The following is a 16,652-nucleotide window of genomic DNA, read 5'->3' on the forward strand; positions in this document are numbered from 1 at the left end:
GGAGATAGCGGTCCACAATAAGGGTTGCTCACAGACTGCTTGTAACTTCAGGTTGGGCTGGGTAAGATGGAGCCGAGTCCGGACAGTGGACCTCTGCTCTGGGGCTTAGCCTCCTGAGGTGCCCACCTTGCCCAAGGTGTCAGACAGCTGGCCTGAGAAACTTCTGCTTCCTGGTAGTGTGACAATGGCTTGTGCACAACAGGCAAACTGATTCTGCAGGATTGACCTACTGAGTCTGACTGACTCAGACCATGTGATCCCACCCATAATAGGTTTTTATACTCCCCTAGTGAGGTGGCAGCACTCTTCAATCAGCTTTCAGCTTGCTTTACAATGAGAACATATCATTGGTTACAGACAATGGATATGTTAACTCTTTTCCTCCTAGGCAGTTCCAGCTGCAATTACGAAGTTCCCCACTGTTAGAGACCTCTTAGCGAGGTGATCAGTCTCCCTGGGAAGCTCCTAACATGGAGAGGGCGCTATTCACAACAACTACCTATCCTATGCATTGGCAGAGTTGTTTGACTAAAATTTCTCAACCCCCAAAGCCAGAAGGGACAGAACCTGCAATATGGGATTATCTTTCTAGAACACAAGGGAAGAATATTGTTACCACCATGCAATCACAACGCTGTAAGATTACCTTTTAAGCCAAAAGTGGTGGTAATAGAAGGTTGCTCTCCTGTGAACTTTTTTGGAGTCTTCTGTTTCCTTCCTATCTCAAGAAAACGCAGAAATAGATAAAATATATTGAAATTATTTCGGACTGTAAGAGAGCAACTAGACCCCATTAGGAAAGGGGACCACCAATCCTCCCCTTACTGTGCCTCATTCTCTCTGGGTCCTCATCAGACAGACATATATCAGCTTGTTTCCCATTGTCCTTGGCATAAGTGATGTCTCCATTTTCCCCTGGGGTCTTCACTGTAACCGACTTGGAAACTTTGTTGGTTGTGGATCCTTTTTTCATCACTCTGAGGGCAATGTATAAAGAACAAGTTTACATGCAAGACTTTAAAAGAAGATGAATCTTTTGCTAGCTTAGGAACAGTTACTTCACTACTGAGGTGGGCAGTGACTATTGAGACTGGGATTGGAGCCTAGTAGCTTTCAACATGGGCATAAGGCTACTTTCACACTGCCATGTATTCGCCCAGGCTACGTGTGGCAGTGATGAATACGGCAGCCATGTACATCCGAATGTACAGGAAAAGATAGAGCATGTTCTATCTTTTTCCCGTGCATGGTACATTGACACACGTGTGGTCAGGATACCACTGCCCGGCGTCATAGCTGTCTATGGGAACGCACATATATGTGTCCTCACACGGCAAGTGTAAAAGTGGGCCTAAGAGTCACCAAATTCCTGACTTTCACTGAAAAAATGAGGGTAAATGATGGTTCAGAACAATATTTATGGCTGTTAAATAGGTTGAAGCAGTTTCAAACAAGAATATAGAAATTGTGGAGATGTGAGGCTGGAGGCCACTGCTAGCCACAAATATCACACAGGACTTTTATTCGTCCATCCCAGTATAATAGTATAGCACTGATTTAACTGCCTAAAAAGTGTTATAGTGCCATATTTGGGTTTTGCAATTGCAAGTTTTGAGTACCCCTTGCACTTCTCTTTTGCCCCATTTGAGACTACATGTGGGCTTGGTCTGTTTTCTCTGCTTTCCTCCTTCTCTGAATGGTTCCACATCAAGTGTTTTTGCAGCTGCGGCCTGGAGGCAAAGACGGCTTCACAGTGTGTGCAGGAGAGCACTATCCGGGACAAGGGGGGAGCCTAGATAGGGAAGGACAGGAAGGGAGGTGTAAAAAAGCAAGTACTACAGAGGGGAACTCTGTTTTGGAATATATCAAACACTAGAAGCACAGCAAAGCTATATCCAGTAAAGACCTGTTGGGGGGTATGGGGGTTTATGTGGACCATGAAATAGAATATATATTCATAGAATAGTCCATTGCCATAACATCTAAGCAAATCAGCTGAATGACAGAACGGCAATTCTCCTGAGGCATCTCAATCCATTTAAAGTTTATGGGAACAGACAAAAATATATAGTATATTCTAAGGCCAGAGCTGAAAAAACATTTCTTATTTGAGTACTTTTTATCTGCCGCAGAGTTCAGTAGTTCCTCTATAGACATTGCAGAGCCTAGGAACTTACAATATACAGTTTCATTACATACTTGAACTGTATATACTGTTTGTAGTAACCCCCTATAGTTATAATCTGTCTGTATACCGCTCTATTATTAAAGGGGTTGGCCCACTACAGATCCATTCTCTATACAAGGGATAACATATAAGTGTCTGATTTTTCCAGAACCCCCATGAATTATGAAAATGGGTCGCTAGTGCCCAGTATGAATGGAATGGCATATCATGCATGCACAGTTCCATACATTGAAGTGCCTAATAATAGCTCTCAGCTCTCCTGGTTCCCATATAAAGAAACAGTGGCATAGAGTGCCTAACATGCTTCGCCATTAATACGGGGCACTCCAGACCTTTATAGTAGAGACTGGTGCAGTTCCAGTAGTCGCATTTGCTCTGATTACATATTCGTCCTCTATAAGGGGATAAGTATCTGTAACAGGAAAACCCCTTTAAAGGACATGTCCATCAGAATTTCTGATGGTAGACTACCTAAACTTACTTGTCTGTTGTGTTTTCTAGTATGTGGAACAGATTTTCTTAAACTTCAGGAACATCAGCATCCATCTGAATAAGACTTTATAAAAATATGCTAATGAGCCCCCACTCTCTGAAGTTGAGCCTGGTCCCATCTGCTGATCCACTGCTCTACACATATCTCACGATGACTAAACGCAATGGACAAGTAGGTTTCGGCAGTCTACCATCAGAAATACACTCAAAATTCAGCATGCTAAACCATGCTTGGTTTATCATGATTTTGATGGCAGATTAACTTTAAGCAGTCAAAGGCTGACATGAAGTGAGTTCTTTGCTTTACAAATAATCTGATAATACAACAATACCCTAATATATAAGTATGGGTTTCCCAATTTTTGGTCCAAATAATTGCATATCATGGAGTTCTTGGCTCCTCACCCACCACAGACGCTCTTGTTCTTACCCCTTGGCATCGCTGATAATGTTGTTTCAGTCCATACACGTTGGGAAACTCCACCCAGCAGCCTGAGCTTGGACATCTCACCCGTGACAGGGTCTTAAACATTTCTTTCCACTCACTGATCAGGGAGGGCTGATAATAAAAGGTTAAAAAATATGGAAACATAAAAATTGTTCCTCGTTTAAAATGAAGTCTACCACCAGAATGAAGGATTGTAACCAAACACACTTACATATGCTGGGGTGTGCCCCATCTGGCAGGCTCTGCTCTTCTTTGAGCTGCTTAGGACTTTGTTTTTACAAAAAAAAAGTTTTACAAATTATGTAAATGAACCTGAGTGCCTCTGGGCTCCATTGGAGCGCCTCCCCCCCATCCCCAGGCTCATTTACATCATTTGTAAAACCTTTATAACAGAGGGCCTAAAGAGCTACAAGAAAAGCAGATCCTGCGCACACCAGCATATGTAAGTGTGTTTGGTTTACAATCCTATTTTCCTGGTGGTAGATGCAACCAACATCTGCCAACTAAAAGAATCAGGAGAAAAACCAAAAGGGTCGAGAACAAAAATATCACAAGTTAATGAAACAAAACAATTTGTTAATTTGAGGTTGATCTAGGGAGTTATTCTGAATGCCATATTGGGGTTAGGAATTAATTTTTCCCAAATTTGGGCCAACTGGCATCAGCCTTGTAGGGTTTTTTCTGCCTTCCTCTGGATCAATAACCTATGTCCAGGGCCAGCAGTATCCATATGTTAATGCAATGCTATCCTTGGTAACATTTCCCAGCTTTGTAACTCAAGTTAGTCCAGTTTGAAAGGCTTAGAGTGCTGTGCACAGTTTTTGGTCCGTTTTTAAACGCACTGAAAACGCATGCGTTTTGCATGTTTACCATGCGTTTGGTTGGTTTGAGTCCTTTATTAACATTTTCACAGCTTCTTAAACTTCCATTAATGAAGAAAAACAGATTCAAACCAGCCAAACGCATGGTAAACATGCATTTTATATGCCCCTTTAAATGATCTTACTGGTATTCCACGCAGCTCTCGGCTTTCTGGTCTGGCATATCTCTTCTGAACTGTTTTCTTGTTGTAATAGCTTCCTAGAAACACAAGGACATAATATAAGACTTACTATCAGACTGTACCTTTAACCAGCCTTCTTGGTTAGATTCAAAGCCATTCTCTATAAGCTATGCAAAACAAATAGATACCATCAAGAAAAGATAGTGAACATCTATTCCCTAAAGAGGTTCATTTGCCACACTGCTGCTGAACACCCAGCATCTAGCCTTTATTGTGACTTTATCACGGCTCACACCTCATCATCAATTCCCTGGCTGATTATACATCTCTGCTTAGAAACGGCCCCTCCTCCTCCCAAGGAATTAGCACTTACTGCTGGAGCACATCACACTCCCCATCACACCTGCCATGCTACAAATGTGCTCATGACAAGATGTGCTTCAATCTCGCCAAAAAGAGCTCTTAAAGGGAACCTACACATATCAATGTGCTTGCTTTATACACTCACTGGCCACTTTATTAGGTACACCATGCTAGTAACGGGTTGGACCCCCTTTTGCCTTCAGAACTGCCTCAATTCTTCGTGGCATAGATTCAACAAGGTGCTGGAAGCATTCCTCAGAGATTTTGGTCCATATTGACATGATGGCATCACACAGTTGCCGCAGATTTGTCGGCTGCACATCCATGATGCGAATCTCCCGTTCCACCACATCCCAAAGATGCTCTATTGGATTGAGATCTGGTGACTGTGGAGGCCATTTGAGTACAGTGAACTCATTGTCATGTTCAAGAAACCAGTCTGAGATGATTCCAGCTTTATGACATGGCGCATTATCCTGCTGGAAGTAGCCATCAGATGTTGGGTACATTGTGGTCATAAAAGGATGGACATGGTCAGCACCTATACTCAGGTAGGCTGTGGTGTTGCAACGATGCTCAATTGGTACCAAGGGGCCCAAAGAGTGCCAAGAAAATATTCCCCACACCATGACACCACCACCACCAGCCTGAACCGTTGATACAAGGCAGGATGGATCCATGCTTTCATGTTGTTGACGCCAAATTCTGACCCTGCCATCCGAATTTCGCAGCAGAAATCGAGACTCATCAGACCAGGCAACGTTTTTCCAATCTTCTACTGTCCAATTTCGATGAGCTTGTGCAAATTGTAGCCTCAGTTTCCTGTTCTTAGCTGAAAGGAGTGGCACCCGCTGTGGTCTTCTGCTGCTGTAGCCCATCTGCCTCAAAGTTCGACGCACTGTGCGTTCAGAGATGCTCTTCTGCCTACCTTGGTTGTAACGGGTGGCGATTTGAGTCACTGTTGCCTTTCTATCAGCTTGAACCAGTCTGCCCATTCTCCTCTGACCTCTGGCATCAACAAGGCATTTCCGCCCACAGAACTGCCGCTTACTGGATGTTTTTTCTTTTTCGGACCATTCTCTGTAAACCCTAGAGATGGTTGTGCGTGAAAATCCCAGTAGATCAGCAGTTTCTGAAATACTCAGACCAGCCCTTCTGGCACCAACAACCATGCCACGTTCAAAGGCACTCAAATCACCTTTCTTCCCCATACTGATGCTCGGCTTGAACAGCAGGAGATTGTCTTGACCATGTCTACATGCCTAAATGCACTGAGTTGGTGCCATGTGATTGGCTGATTAGAAATTAAGTGTTAACGAGCAATTGGACAGGTGTACCTAATAAAGTGGCCGGTGAGTGCATCTCAAAAGCACTTGAAGCTTCTATATTAGGAAGTTTCCCTTTAAAGGAAATTCACCATTTAAAAAAATAAAACCATGTACAAATACTCACCTCCGCTCCTATTGATGTTGATCCCGGTGCTGTCCTCCGTTAAGTTTGACACACCGGGAGCCACTGCTTGCTCTCTTTATATAATATAACTCAGTGAGGCTTCACAAATTCAAGAGGTATTAGTACCTCAAAAGTTTCCCCTGACGATTGCGTCCAATGACACATCAAATGCGTAGGGAATTATTACAATAGCTACCCTGCATTAGGGTCTACCAGATACCACTAGGGGCAGCATTCGGACTACCCTTGTTAGGGCGAGGATTCATTCACGGGGCTAGGGCACCAGCTATTGTAGGGCAAAAACAGGCTCTTGTTATCGGATCTCCAACCCTCGGATCAAGAGACCTCCTTTTGAAGGCTGGTGAGACCTATCCGATTTTCTTGATCTGTCCTATACTTGGTACCTGAGTGACAAGGGTTATGCGAAACCGAAATATGTAGCCTGTAGCCATGGAAACTTATGTAGCACTTTGTGGTGAGTGACGTGCCAGTAAACTTAGCCACAGTATAGTTCCACCAAGTGAGGTTTGCATTGGGATAATTGGCAGTATATTGTTGTATTTAGCATTTGATACCGTACCTAGTGAACAATTGTTTGTGATTTACTACTAGGGAAACAAAAGTATTGATATGCTACTCTTTCTTTTTTGACTAATCAATAATATAGTTTGTTTTGAATTTAATCGCAAATATTAAATCTATATTTGTACATCCTGCTGTGCATTTTATTTCACAGAAGACTTATAGAAGAAAACCTCATTACAGCGTTGGATATTAAACTAAAAAGCTGTTTATTTGCTATGGATTTGGTTTGAATGTATTGATTTCCTCGGCTATCATATATAGTTAAAGAGATGCCTGGAATTGTGGTATAGAGGAAGTTCTATTTTTCTTTGGAAGCAGCGCCACCCTTGTCCATGTCTGGACCTGCAGTTCAGGCTTTCCCTATGTTTTGCTTTTGACCTGTTCCTGGATCTGGGTAACATTAAAAATGCTAGTATTAGTCTCTAGCTCTAAAAAACCCAATGCTCATTACTTCTGGGTAGCCTTCAGCAGAGGGAGGGATCTCCTGGGTGCAATTTCAAAGCATGACGGCATCGAAAACAACCTAGACGAGATCTGTGCCCTGGGCATTCACGTCATGGCTCTTTGAAGATGTACCAGAGGGAACTGTGTGGTGCCTACAGCACGTAGTCTACAGGAGAGTCGATTGTGAATATTTATAGAACAAATGTTGGAACACATTCACAACAAAAAATCAAAAACAACAGACCTTATTGAAAGTGCAATGTTTTGCATCGGTGGTTACTAGTTGCAGAGTTTGTCTAATTATTGAGTGGAAAGTGGGCCACTAATGTACATTACAATGAGGCATAACATAGTACAGAGAGCTCAAGTGTAAACGTATTCCAATTTACTTGTAAATACACGGCTCAAAAAAAAAAGGGAACACTAAGGGTGATACCACATGTGGCGCTTTGAACTCGTTTTGGCCTGTTATTAAGCATGCGTTTTTGACAGGTTTGACCAATTATCTTATTCAAACTGGTCAAAAACAGCACCATTGTTTGACAGACTGCTTAAAAACGGGCCAAAAGCGCACTCAAAACGCCACGTGTGGCATCACCCTTAAACAACACAATATAACTCAAACTGTCCACTTAGGAAGCAAAACTGATTGACAATCAATTTCACATGGAATAGATAATGCAAATGGGGACCACAGACCATTTCTCAGTACCTATGCTTTCGGGCTGATGTTTTGGTGAATTTTGGTGGTAGCACAAGACTCTACAACCCACACAAGTGGCTCAGGTAGTGCAGCTCATCCAGGATGGCACATCAATGCTAGCTGTAGCAAGATAGTTTGCTGTGTCTGTCAGTGTAGGGTCAAGAGGCTGGAGGTGCTACCAGCAGACAGGCCAGTACACCAGGGGACGAGGAGGGGGCTGTAGTAGGCAACAACCCAGCAGCAGGACTGCTACCTCCGCCTTTGTGCAAGGAGGAAGGCCACACACAATATTGTCATTTTGTCTTGTTTAATGGATATTACCATGCTGTAGTGTGTTTTTCCACTTTAATTTTGTGGGTGACTCCAAATCCAGGCCTCAATTGGTTAATAAATTTGATTCCATTGATGATTTTTGAGCAGTGTATCTTTATCTTTTGGGTATAGCAGTGATCCAGGACTGCAAGTGTTGGGCTCTCTAGGATCCATGATAATTGAGAGGTCCTATTGTGACAAATCTGCAATAGCCGAGACAAGATGTATGCTGAGATAGAATGAAAAATCTTTGCACCACAATGCTACATACCATGGCACAGTAAAGCTAAAACAGTGGAGTTCTGTTGCTATCAGGTGGTGCAGGTAAAGCACAATTTGACTGTGCAACAACATAGCCAGAGTCCAGTAGCAATATACACCAATGGTCATGTTAAGAAGTATATAAATTGCAGAGAACCGCCAGATAGTGCGGCAGTCACATTTACTTGTATGTAATAAACTGCGCCCTCGCATTACTAAACATAGTGAACCTTCTAAGAGCGAGGGTATCTTTAATGTCAGCAGAGCGAGACACTACTTACATGACAAGCTCAACCAATTAGCCATTTACCTGAGTCCGATGCAAGAAACTGCAGCTGAGTGGAAGCTCTAGATTTACTGATCCTGGGAAACTGCCTCCTGGATCCAGTGACAAGAGAGTCCGCCATGACTGTCAAAATGAGAAGCAGAAGGCGGGGTCAGATAAGAAAGGCGGGGCATCACTATAAAAGATAACAAAACTTTCCACAAAGGGAAATAACAGTGTGAGCTTCACTGATTCCAGGATTTACATTGTATAAAATATGGCCTGATACAATGAGGAACCAGGTGCAGGCAAACTGTGATTAAAAGGTTACCCTGCAGTATGCAGGCAGAGAGTGGGGCGTAAGGTGGCATACGCAGGTACAAAGTAAAGTGATAGGTAGTAAGAACAGGGAGGCAAAGAACGAGGCAACAGAACATCAGTAAAGTACAAGGGGCAGGCAGGCCCGTATTTATCACTCTTCACTATGGACGCAGTGCCTGGGACGGCCAGCGGATGGGGGACAGCGGAGAAGGGACATGTTTGCTTATGTATTTTTAAAAAAAGAAAAAAAAGGGTGACCACGGGACCCGATGGACTCCAGTACATACAGCAGTGTCTAGTGCACTCAACCAGACACAGTGGGGGTAATTTCTCATTTTTTTCCCCTTGCTGTTGGTATTTTTGCACCCTTTTTGCTGTGCAATGGCTGTTTTACGTATTGCTGTATCAATTTTCCGTGTTTTGGCGACCTTTTTGTCATTAAATAGCGCCTCTTTACAGATGTTTGCGCCTGATTTATCATATTATTGCACCTATATGGAGGGCCCTGGCACAGGCAGGTTCCAAGCCCAAGCAGACAGGGCAGTATGAGGTACCAGGCACAGGCAGACAGTGTAGTATGAAGTACCAGGTACAGCAGACAGGGCAGTATGAGGTACCAGGCACAGGCAGACAGTGTAGTATGAAGTACCAGGTACAGCAGACAGGGCAGTATGAGGTACCAGGTACAAGCAGACAGTGCAGTATGAGGTACCAGGCACAGGCAGACAGTGTAGTATGAAATACCAGGTACAGCAGACAGGGCAGTATGAGGTACCAGGCACAGGCAGACAGTGTAGTATGAAGTACCAGGTACAGCAGACAGGGCAGTATGAGGTACCAGGTACAAGCAGACAGTGCAGTATGAGGTACCAGGTACAGGCAGACAGTGTAGTATGAAGTACCAGGTACAGCAGACAGGGCAGTATGAGGTACCAGGCACAGGCAGGCAGTGTAGTATGAGGTACCAGATACAGCAGACAGGGCAGTATGAGGTACCAGGTACAGGCAGACAGGGCAGTATGAGGTACCAGGCACAGGCAGACAGTGTAGTATGAAATACCAGGTACAGCAGACAGGGCAGTATGAGGTACCAGGCACAGGCAGACAGTGTAGTATGAAGTACCAGGTACAGCAGACAGGGCAGTATGAGGTACCAGGTACAAGCAGACAGTGCAGTATGAGGTACCAGGTACAGGCAGACAGTGTAGTATGAAGTACCAGGTACAGCAGACAGGGCAGTATGAGGTACCAGGCACAGGCAGGCAGTGTAGTATGAGGTACCAGATACAGCAGACAGGGCAGTATGAGGTACCAGGTACAGGCAGACAGTGTAGTATGAGGTACCAGGTACAGCAGACAGGGCAGTATGAGGTACCAGGCACAGGCAGACAGTGTAGTATGAGGTACCAGGTACAGGCAGACAGAGCAGTATGAGGTACCAGGTACAGGCAGACAGGGCAGTATGAGGTACCAGGCACAGGCAGACAGTGTAGTATGAAGTACCAGGTACAGCAGACAGGGCAGTATGAGGTACCAGGCACAGGCAGACAGTGTAGTATGAGGTACCAGGTACAGCAGACAGGGCTGTATGAGGTACCAGGTACAGGCAGACAGTGCAGTATGAGGTACCAGGTACAGGCAGACAGGGCAGTATGAGGTACCAGGCACAGGCAGACAGTGTAGTATGAGGTACCAGGTACAGCAGACAGTGCAGTATGAGGTACCAGGTACAGGCAGACAGTGCAGTATGAGGTACCAGATACAGGCAGACAGTGCAGTATGAGGTACCAGGTACAGGCAGACAGTGCAGTATGAGGTACATGGCACAGGCAGACAGCGTAGCATGAGGTACCAGGTGCAGGCAGACAGCGTAGTATGAGGTACCAGATGCAGGCAGACAGAGTAGTATGAGGTACCTGGCACAGACAGAGTAGTATGAGGTACCTGGCACAGACAGAGTAGTATGAGGTACTAGGTACAGGCAGACAGTGCAGTACGAGGTACCAGGTACAGGCAGACAGTGTAGTACGAGGTACCAGGTACAAGCAGACAGTGCAGTACGAGGTACCAGATGCAGGCAGACAGTGTAGTACGAGGTACCAGGTACAGGCAGACAGTGTAGTACGAGGTACCAGGTACAGGCAGACAGTGCAGTATGAGGTACCAGGTACAGGCAGACAGTGCAGTATGAGGTACCAGGTACAGGCAGACAGTGCAGTATGAGGTACCGGGTACAGGCAGACAGTGCAGTATAAGGTACCAGGTACAGGCAGACAATGTGGTATGAGGTACCAGATGCAGGCAGACAGTGTAGTATGAGGTACCAGGTACAGGCAGACAGTGTAGTATGAGGAACCTGGCACAGGCAGTGTAGTAGGAGGTACCAGATACAGGCAGACAGTGCAGTATGAGGTACCAGGTACAGGCAGACAGTGTAGTATGAGGTACCAGATGCAGTCAGACAGTGTAGTACGAGGTACCAGATGCAGGCAGACAGTGTAGTACGAGGTACCAGATGCAGGCAGACAGTGTAGTATGAGGTACCAGGCAGACAGTGTAGTATGAGGTACCTGGCACAGGCAGTTTAGTATGAGGTACCAGGTACAGGCATACAGTGTAGTTTGAGATACCAGGCAGACAGTGTAGTATGAGGTACCAGATACAGGCAGACAGTGTAGTATGTGGTACCAGATGCAGGCAGACAGAGTAGTATGAGGCACCTGGCACAGGCAGTGTAGTATGAGGTACCAGGTACAGGCAGACAGTGTGGAATGAGGTACCAGACGCAGGCAGACAGTGTAGTATGAGGTACCTGGCACAGGCAGCTTAGTATGAGGTACCAGATACAGACAGACAGACAGACAGTGTAGTACGAGGTAGCAGGTACAGGCATACAGTGTAGTTTGAGATACCAGGCAGACAGTGTAGTATGAGGTACCAGGTACAGGCAGACAGTGTAGTATGAGGTACCACATGCAGTCAGACAGTGTAGTATGAGGTACCAGATGCAGGCAGACAGTGCAGTATGAGGTACCAGGTACAGGCAGACAGTGTAGTATGAGGTACCAGATGCAGTCAGACAGTGTAGTACGAGGTACCAGATGCAGGCAGACAGTGTAGTATGAGGTACCAGGCAGACAGTGTAGTATGAGGTACCTGGCACAGGCAGTTTAGTATGAGGTACCAGATACAGACAGACAGTGTAGTACGAGGTAGCAGGTACAGGCATACAGTGTAGTTTGAGATACCAGGCAGACAGTGTAGTATGAGGTACCAGATGCAGTCAGACAGTGTAGTACGAGGTACCAGATGCAGGCAGACAGTGTAGTACGAGGTACCAGATGCAGGCAGACAGTGTAGTATGAGGTACCAGGCAGACAGTGTAGTATGAGGTACCTGGCACAGGCAGTTTAGTATGAGGTACCAGGTACAGGCATACAGTGTAGTTTGAGATACCAGGCAGACAGTGTAGTATGAGGTACCAGATACAGGCAGACAGTGTAGTATGTGGTACCAGATGCAGGCAGACAGAGTAGTATGAGGCACCTGGCACAGGCAGTGTAGTATGAGGTACCAGGTACAGGCAGACAGTGTGGAATGAGGTACCAGACGCAGGCAGACAGTGTAGTATGAGGTACCTGGCACAGGCAGCTTAGTATGAGGTACCAGATACAGACAGACAGACAGTGTAGTACGAGGTAGCAGGTACAGGCATACAGTGTAGTTTGAGATACCAGGCAGACAGTGTAGTATGAGGTACCAGATGCAGGCAGACAGAGTAGTATGAGGCACCTGGCACAGACAGTGTAGTATGAGGTACCAGGTACAGGCAGACAGTGTAGTATGAGGTACCACATGCAGTCAGACAGTGTAGTATGAGGTACCAGATGCAGGCAGACAGTGTAGTTTGAGGTGCCAGGTACAGGCAGACAGTGTAGTATGAGGTACAAGCTGACAGTGTAGTATGAGGTACCAGGCAGACAGTGTAGTATGAGGTACCAGGCAGACAGTGTAGTATGAGGTACCAGGCAGACAGTGTAGTATGAGGTACCAGGCAGACAGTGTAGTATGAGGTACCAGGCAGACAGTGTAGTATGAGGTACTTGGCACAGGCAGTGTAGTATGAGGTACCAGGTACAGGCAGACAGTGTAGTATGAGGTACCTAATGCAGACGGACAATGTATTTTGTGGAACCAGGTACAAACAGTCATGTACAACCATGTGCTGGTACCAGGACAAGGGACAGGCAGATAGTGACGTAAGAAGTGCCAGTGTACATAGATGCATGTACAAGATGTGAGATAGAGGATGCATGCAGACACCGGGTGTGAGATAACAGGTGTACATGGCACCTGAGCTCCGTGGTACATTTTGCAGGGGAAGTATTGTGCACCTTACAGACAGGTGACACATCAGGGACAGGCAGACAGACGTAGTGACAGCAGATGGGGATGTGCACGTATAAGGTGTGGGTGCAGGCAGACGCTCAGATATATTTGGGGCCGGTGATGATTGGGGGAATCCTCATTATCGGCGGTCGCCCAAAAGGGATGAGAGTGGTCTCCGGTGTGCTACAATCTTACCTGCCGGGCCCCGCCGCTCGATGTCGGTCATGCGCTGAGCACACTCCGCCCCCGGAACCCGAACTCTCGCGGTACTAAACGGGGGGAGACAGGGGGGAAACCGTGGGGAGGGGGTGCCGATATCTACATCTACCGGGCGGCCCAGGAGACCATCCTGACAGATAGGTCACATGACACATGGGCCAATATGTATGTATGTCGTAAGTGTCCCTCATGCCACATACACACTGGTATTATGTGCACATCCAATATACGTGCGGATCGTATATACACACAGCCCATGTACCCACCGATTAAATGTACACATTCCATATACTTACTGATTCCTTATAGAACGGACCTATTTACTGGACACATCAATCATACTTACTGATCCTTTATACTATGCACATGCCATGTACATACTGATCATATATACACATCCCAGGTACACACTGATGCTATCCATACACATTGCATGCAACCGCCGTTCATTTATACACATTCCATATAGACACAGCACATAAACCTTCTGATCCTATATACCCACATCCCATCATGTACCCACCGAATTTATGTTTGTGTGTCTACTGATTCTATATGTCATATACACATTTCACATGTCCACTGATTCCATATGCACATGTCATATACACATCTCACATGTCCACTGATTCTATATGCATATGTCATATACACATTTCACATGTCCACTGATTCCATATGCACATGTCATATACACATCTCACATGTCCACTGATTCTATATGCATATGTCATATACACATTTCACATGTCCACTGATTCCATATGCACATGTCATATACACATCTCACATGTCCACTGATTTTATCTGCTTTTCTTGTGCTTCTAGGTTCCTGACACCTTTTTTGGTGCACAAACAGACAAAAGTTGGTCTGCCAAGTTCTATTTCAGTTCAGAACTTTTTCGGTCCTGAATCATTAACCCTTGTGCCACAATCTAACATCCCAGTATAAATTACTGCACAATTCTTGCACCAAAAACACAGACCATGAGGCTCATTTACTAAAGGTCCACGGACCACACTTTCGCCGGGAATTTGCACCGCATTTAAAAGGGGTTTGTGTCGCATGCGATCAGATTTTGGCACATTGGCGCCAGCTTTCATGTGCCACAAATCGGGGGGGGGGGGGGGGGCTGTCGAACGATCCAAATGATTCGGACTAAGCGTGGGATTTAACTTTTAAATTGTGTCGCAAGACAGTCACTTACATAAACCGGGAAGAAGGTGAACTCCGGGGACCTGAGTTGGGAGTGACACATGCAGGATATCGGGCGCACGATCTACTTGGATCGCGGCACAGTGCATCATCGTCGGACAGTCCGTATCGGGGATCACGACTCGCGACCTACCTGATGGTAGATTTCCTGTAAAGAACATCTACCATCAGAATTTCTGATGGTAGACTGCCCAAACTTACTTGGCCATTCCGTATTTTAGTTGTTGGAACCTTTTTCTCACCTTCTGGAACAGCAGGATGTGTGTGTTAAAAAAGACTTTATTAAAAAATATGCTAATGAGCAAGAGGCACTCCTGCCTATGTCACCGGAGCACCTATTGCCTCCACTATCAAATAATGAATGCATGCCCTTGGTGATGGGGATGGCAGCGGAGCCAAGAGCCTCTCTGGGAGACCGCAGCACCTCCAGAACATTACCATATTTTTGACTGAATGGTAGATGTCCTTTGATGGTAGATGTCCTGTAACTGTTTTTTTTTCTTTTAACTGTAACATCACTGTGTGCAATATTTCGCCAATATGACTTCACTGTGTGTATTATCCTGGTATTCTGACAACAATGCTAATTTGGCATCACCTTTTATAAACAATACACTGTGACATCACTGTATTGAAACATCACTGTGCTTACTATTCCTCTCTTATATCAATGTTTTGTTATTATCTCTATACAGTGACTTAATTGCTTTGTTTTCTCAGTGTAGTTTTGTATCACGGTGTGTATTATATCTGTACTACTGACATCACAATGTTTATATCCCTGTACTGTGACTTCACTGTGTGTACAACCCATGTACTTTTACAGTCCCCTTAACCTGACCATCATAAAATATTTTCTACCTCAAAAGTTTGTCGAAATTGAGCATTATATAAGCATTCTTTTTTTTCTTTTTATGCAATCAGTACCATACCGTTGCGGTATGGGTTGCATACGCTCCCATGGCGTTGAATGCACAATACATCTTTCCATTTGATGGATGTTTTGCCCACCTTGCAGGCTCTATCTTCCCCCTTAAACCCCTTTAAGGCCACGGACATTGCTAGCCACAAGGTGCAATAAAGAAAGATTTGGCAATCACCAATTTACAGTTATTACGAATAATTCAATATTTGTAAGATAATGTAATTGTTAGTTTGCCAAACCAAAGCTGTTTACACTTACTGATCTCTAAGGTAACGACCAGCGTCTTCCGCCGTGCAGGCGTAAAAGGCTCTCTCTGCTGTGCATGCTGCACGCACTCGCCAGCGTGTGTGCGTGCACGCTGTCCCTGCCTGCTACACAGCCAATTGAAGAAGAGCGTGTGATGTGGGCGTGCACAAAAGTGCTCCTTGGGAGTGTGGTTTCCTGGGAACTAATATCATGTGGAGCGCAGCGGCCATCTTTAGACATCATTTCATGCCACCAGCCATAAAAGGTAAAATATGTATTAAAAATTAATTCTAATAACCGGGAAATTGAAAAACGTGGGTGTATTAAATAAGGAAACATAAAAAAGGGATGCAATGCTTTTTGATTTTTGGATAGAACGGCCGAATAACCCCTTTAAGTATGGGCACGTCACACTTCTTCCTATGGAGCCTCCTCTCCAGTGTGCTGCCGTGTGAGCAGACGTTGCGTGATAGGAACCTTAGATATGAAGAGGCAGCCACACAGTATATTTGCAGCACACAAGAACTTGAAGGGAGAGTAGTAGTTCTTGTGCTGCAAACTTTCTATTCAACCTGGGCAGGGGTCAGCAGACCCTCTATTTTACGATATGTTTGGGTCCCAGATTTCCGTTTTGCACCGAATTGTCCCTGGATTTTGGCACATTGGCGCCGGCTTGCACGTGACAGAAATCGGCGGGGGGCGTGGGGGGAGGAGGGCTCAGTCAGACAACCTGACGGATTCCAACAACGCGCAGGATTTAACATTTAGAAATGTGTCTCAAGACACGCACTTACAAGCACCGGGAAGAAGGTGAACTCCG

At 45.3% G+C, this 16,652-nt stretch overlaps 1 protein-coding gene across 1 annotated transcript in view; it reads right to left on the reverse strand.

Moving 5' to 3' along the window:
* The window catches only part of ZNF512B (zinc finger protein 512B), a 30,208-nt gene extending 16,635 nt beyond the window's left edge, over positions 1-13,573 (reverse strand). The window contains exons 1-7 of the mRNA XM_072110878.1: positions 13,422-13,573; positions 8,562-8,660; positions 4,135-4,208; positions 3,111-3,239; positions 1,620-1,792; positions 826-977; positions 647-718 (exon numbers count right to left, since the gene is read on the reverse strand). Coding sequence (XP_071966979.1) covers positions 647-718; positions 826-977; positions 1,620-1,792; positions 3,111-3,239; positions 4,135-4,208; positions 8,562-8,660; positions 13,422-13,452 — 730 coding nt within the window. The 5' untranslated portion in view covers positions 13,453-13,573. The remainder of the gene's footprint in view (positions 1-646; positions 719-825; positions 978-1,619; positions 1,793-3,110; positions 3,240-4,134; positions 4,209-8,561; positions 8,661-13,421) is intronic.
* Positions 13,574-16,652: the final 3,079 nt, after the last annotated feature.

The sequence above is a fragment of the Engystomops pustulosus genome, chromosome 6, assembly GCF_040894005.1.
Source record: "Engystomops pustulosus chromosome 6, aEngPut4.maternal, whole genome shotgun sequence".
NCBI lineage: Eukaryota > Metazoa > Chordata > Amphibia > Anura > Leptodactylidae > Engystomops > Engystomops pustulosus.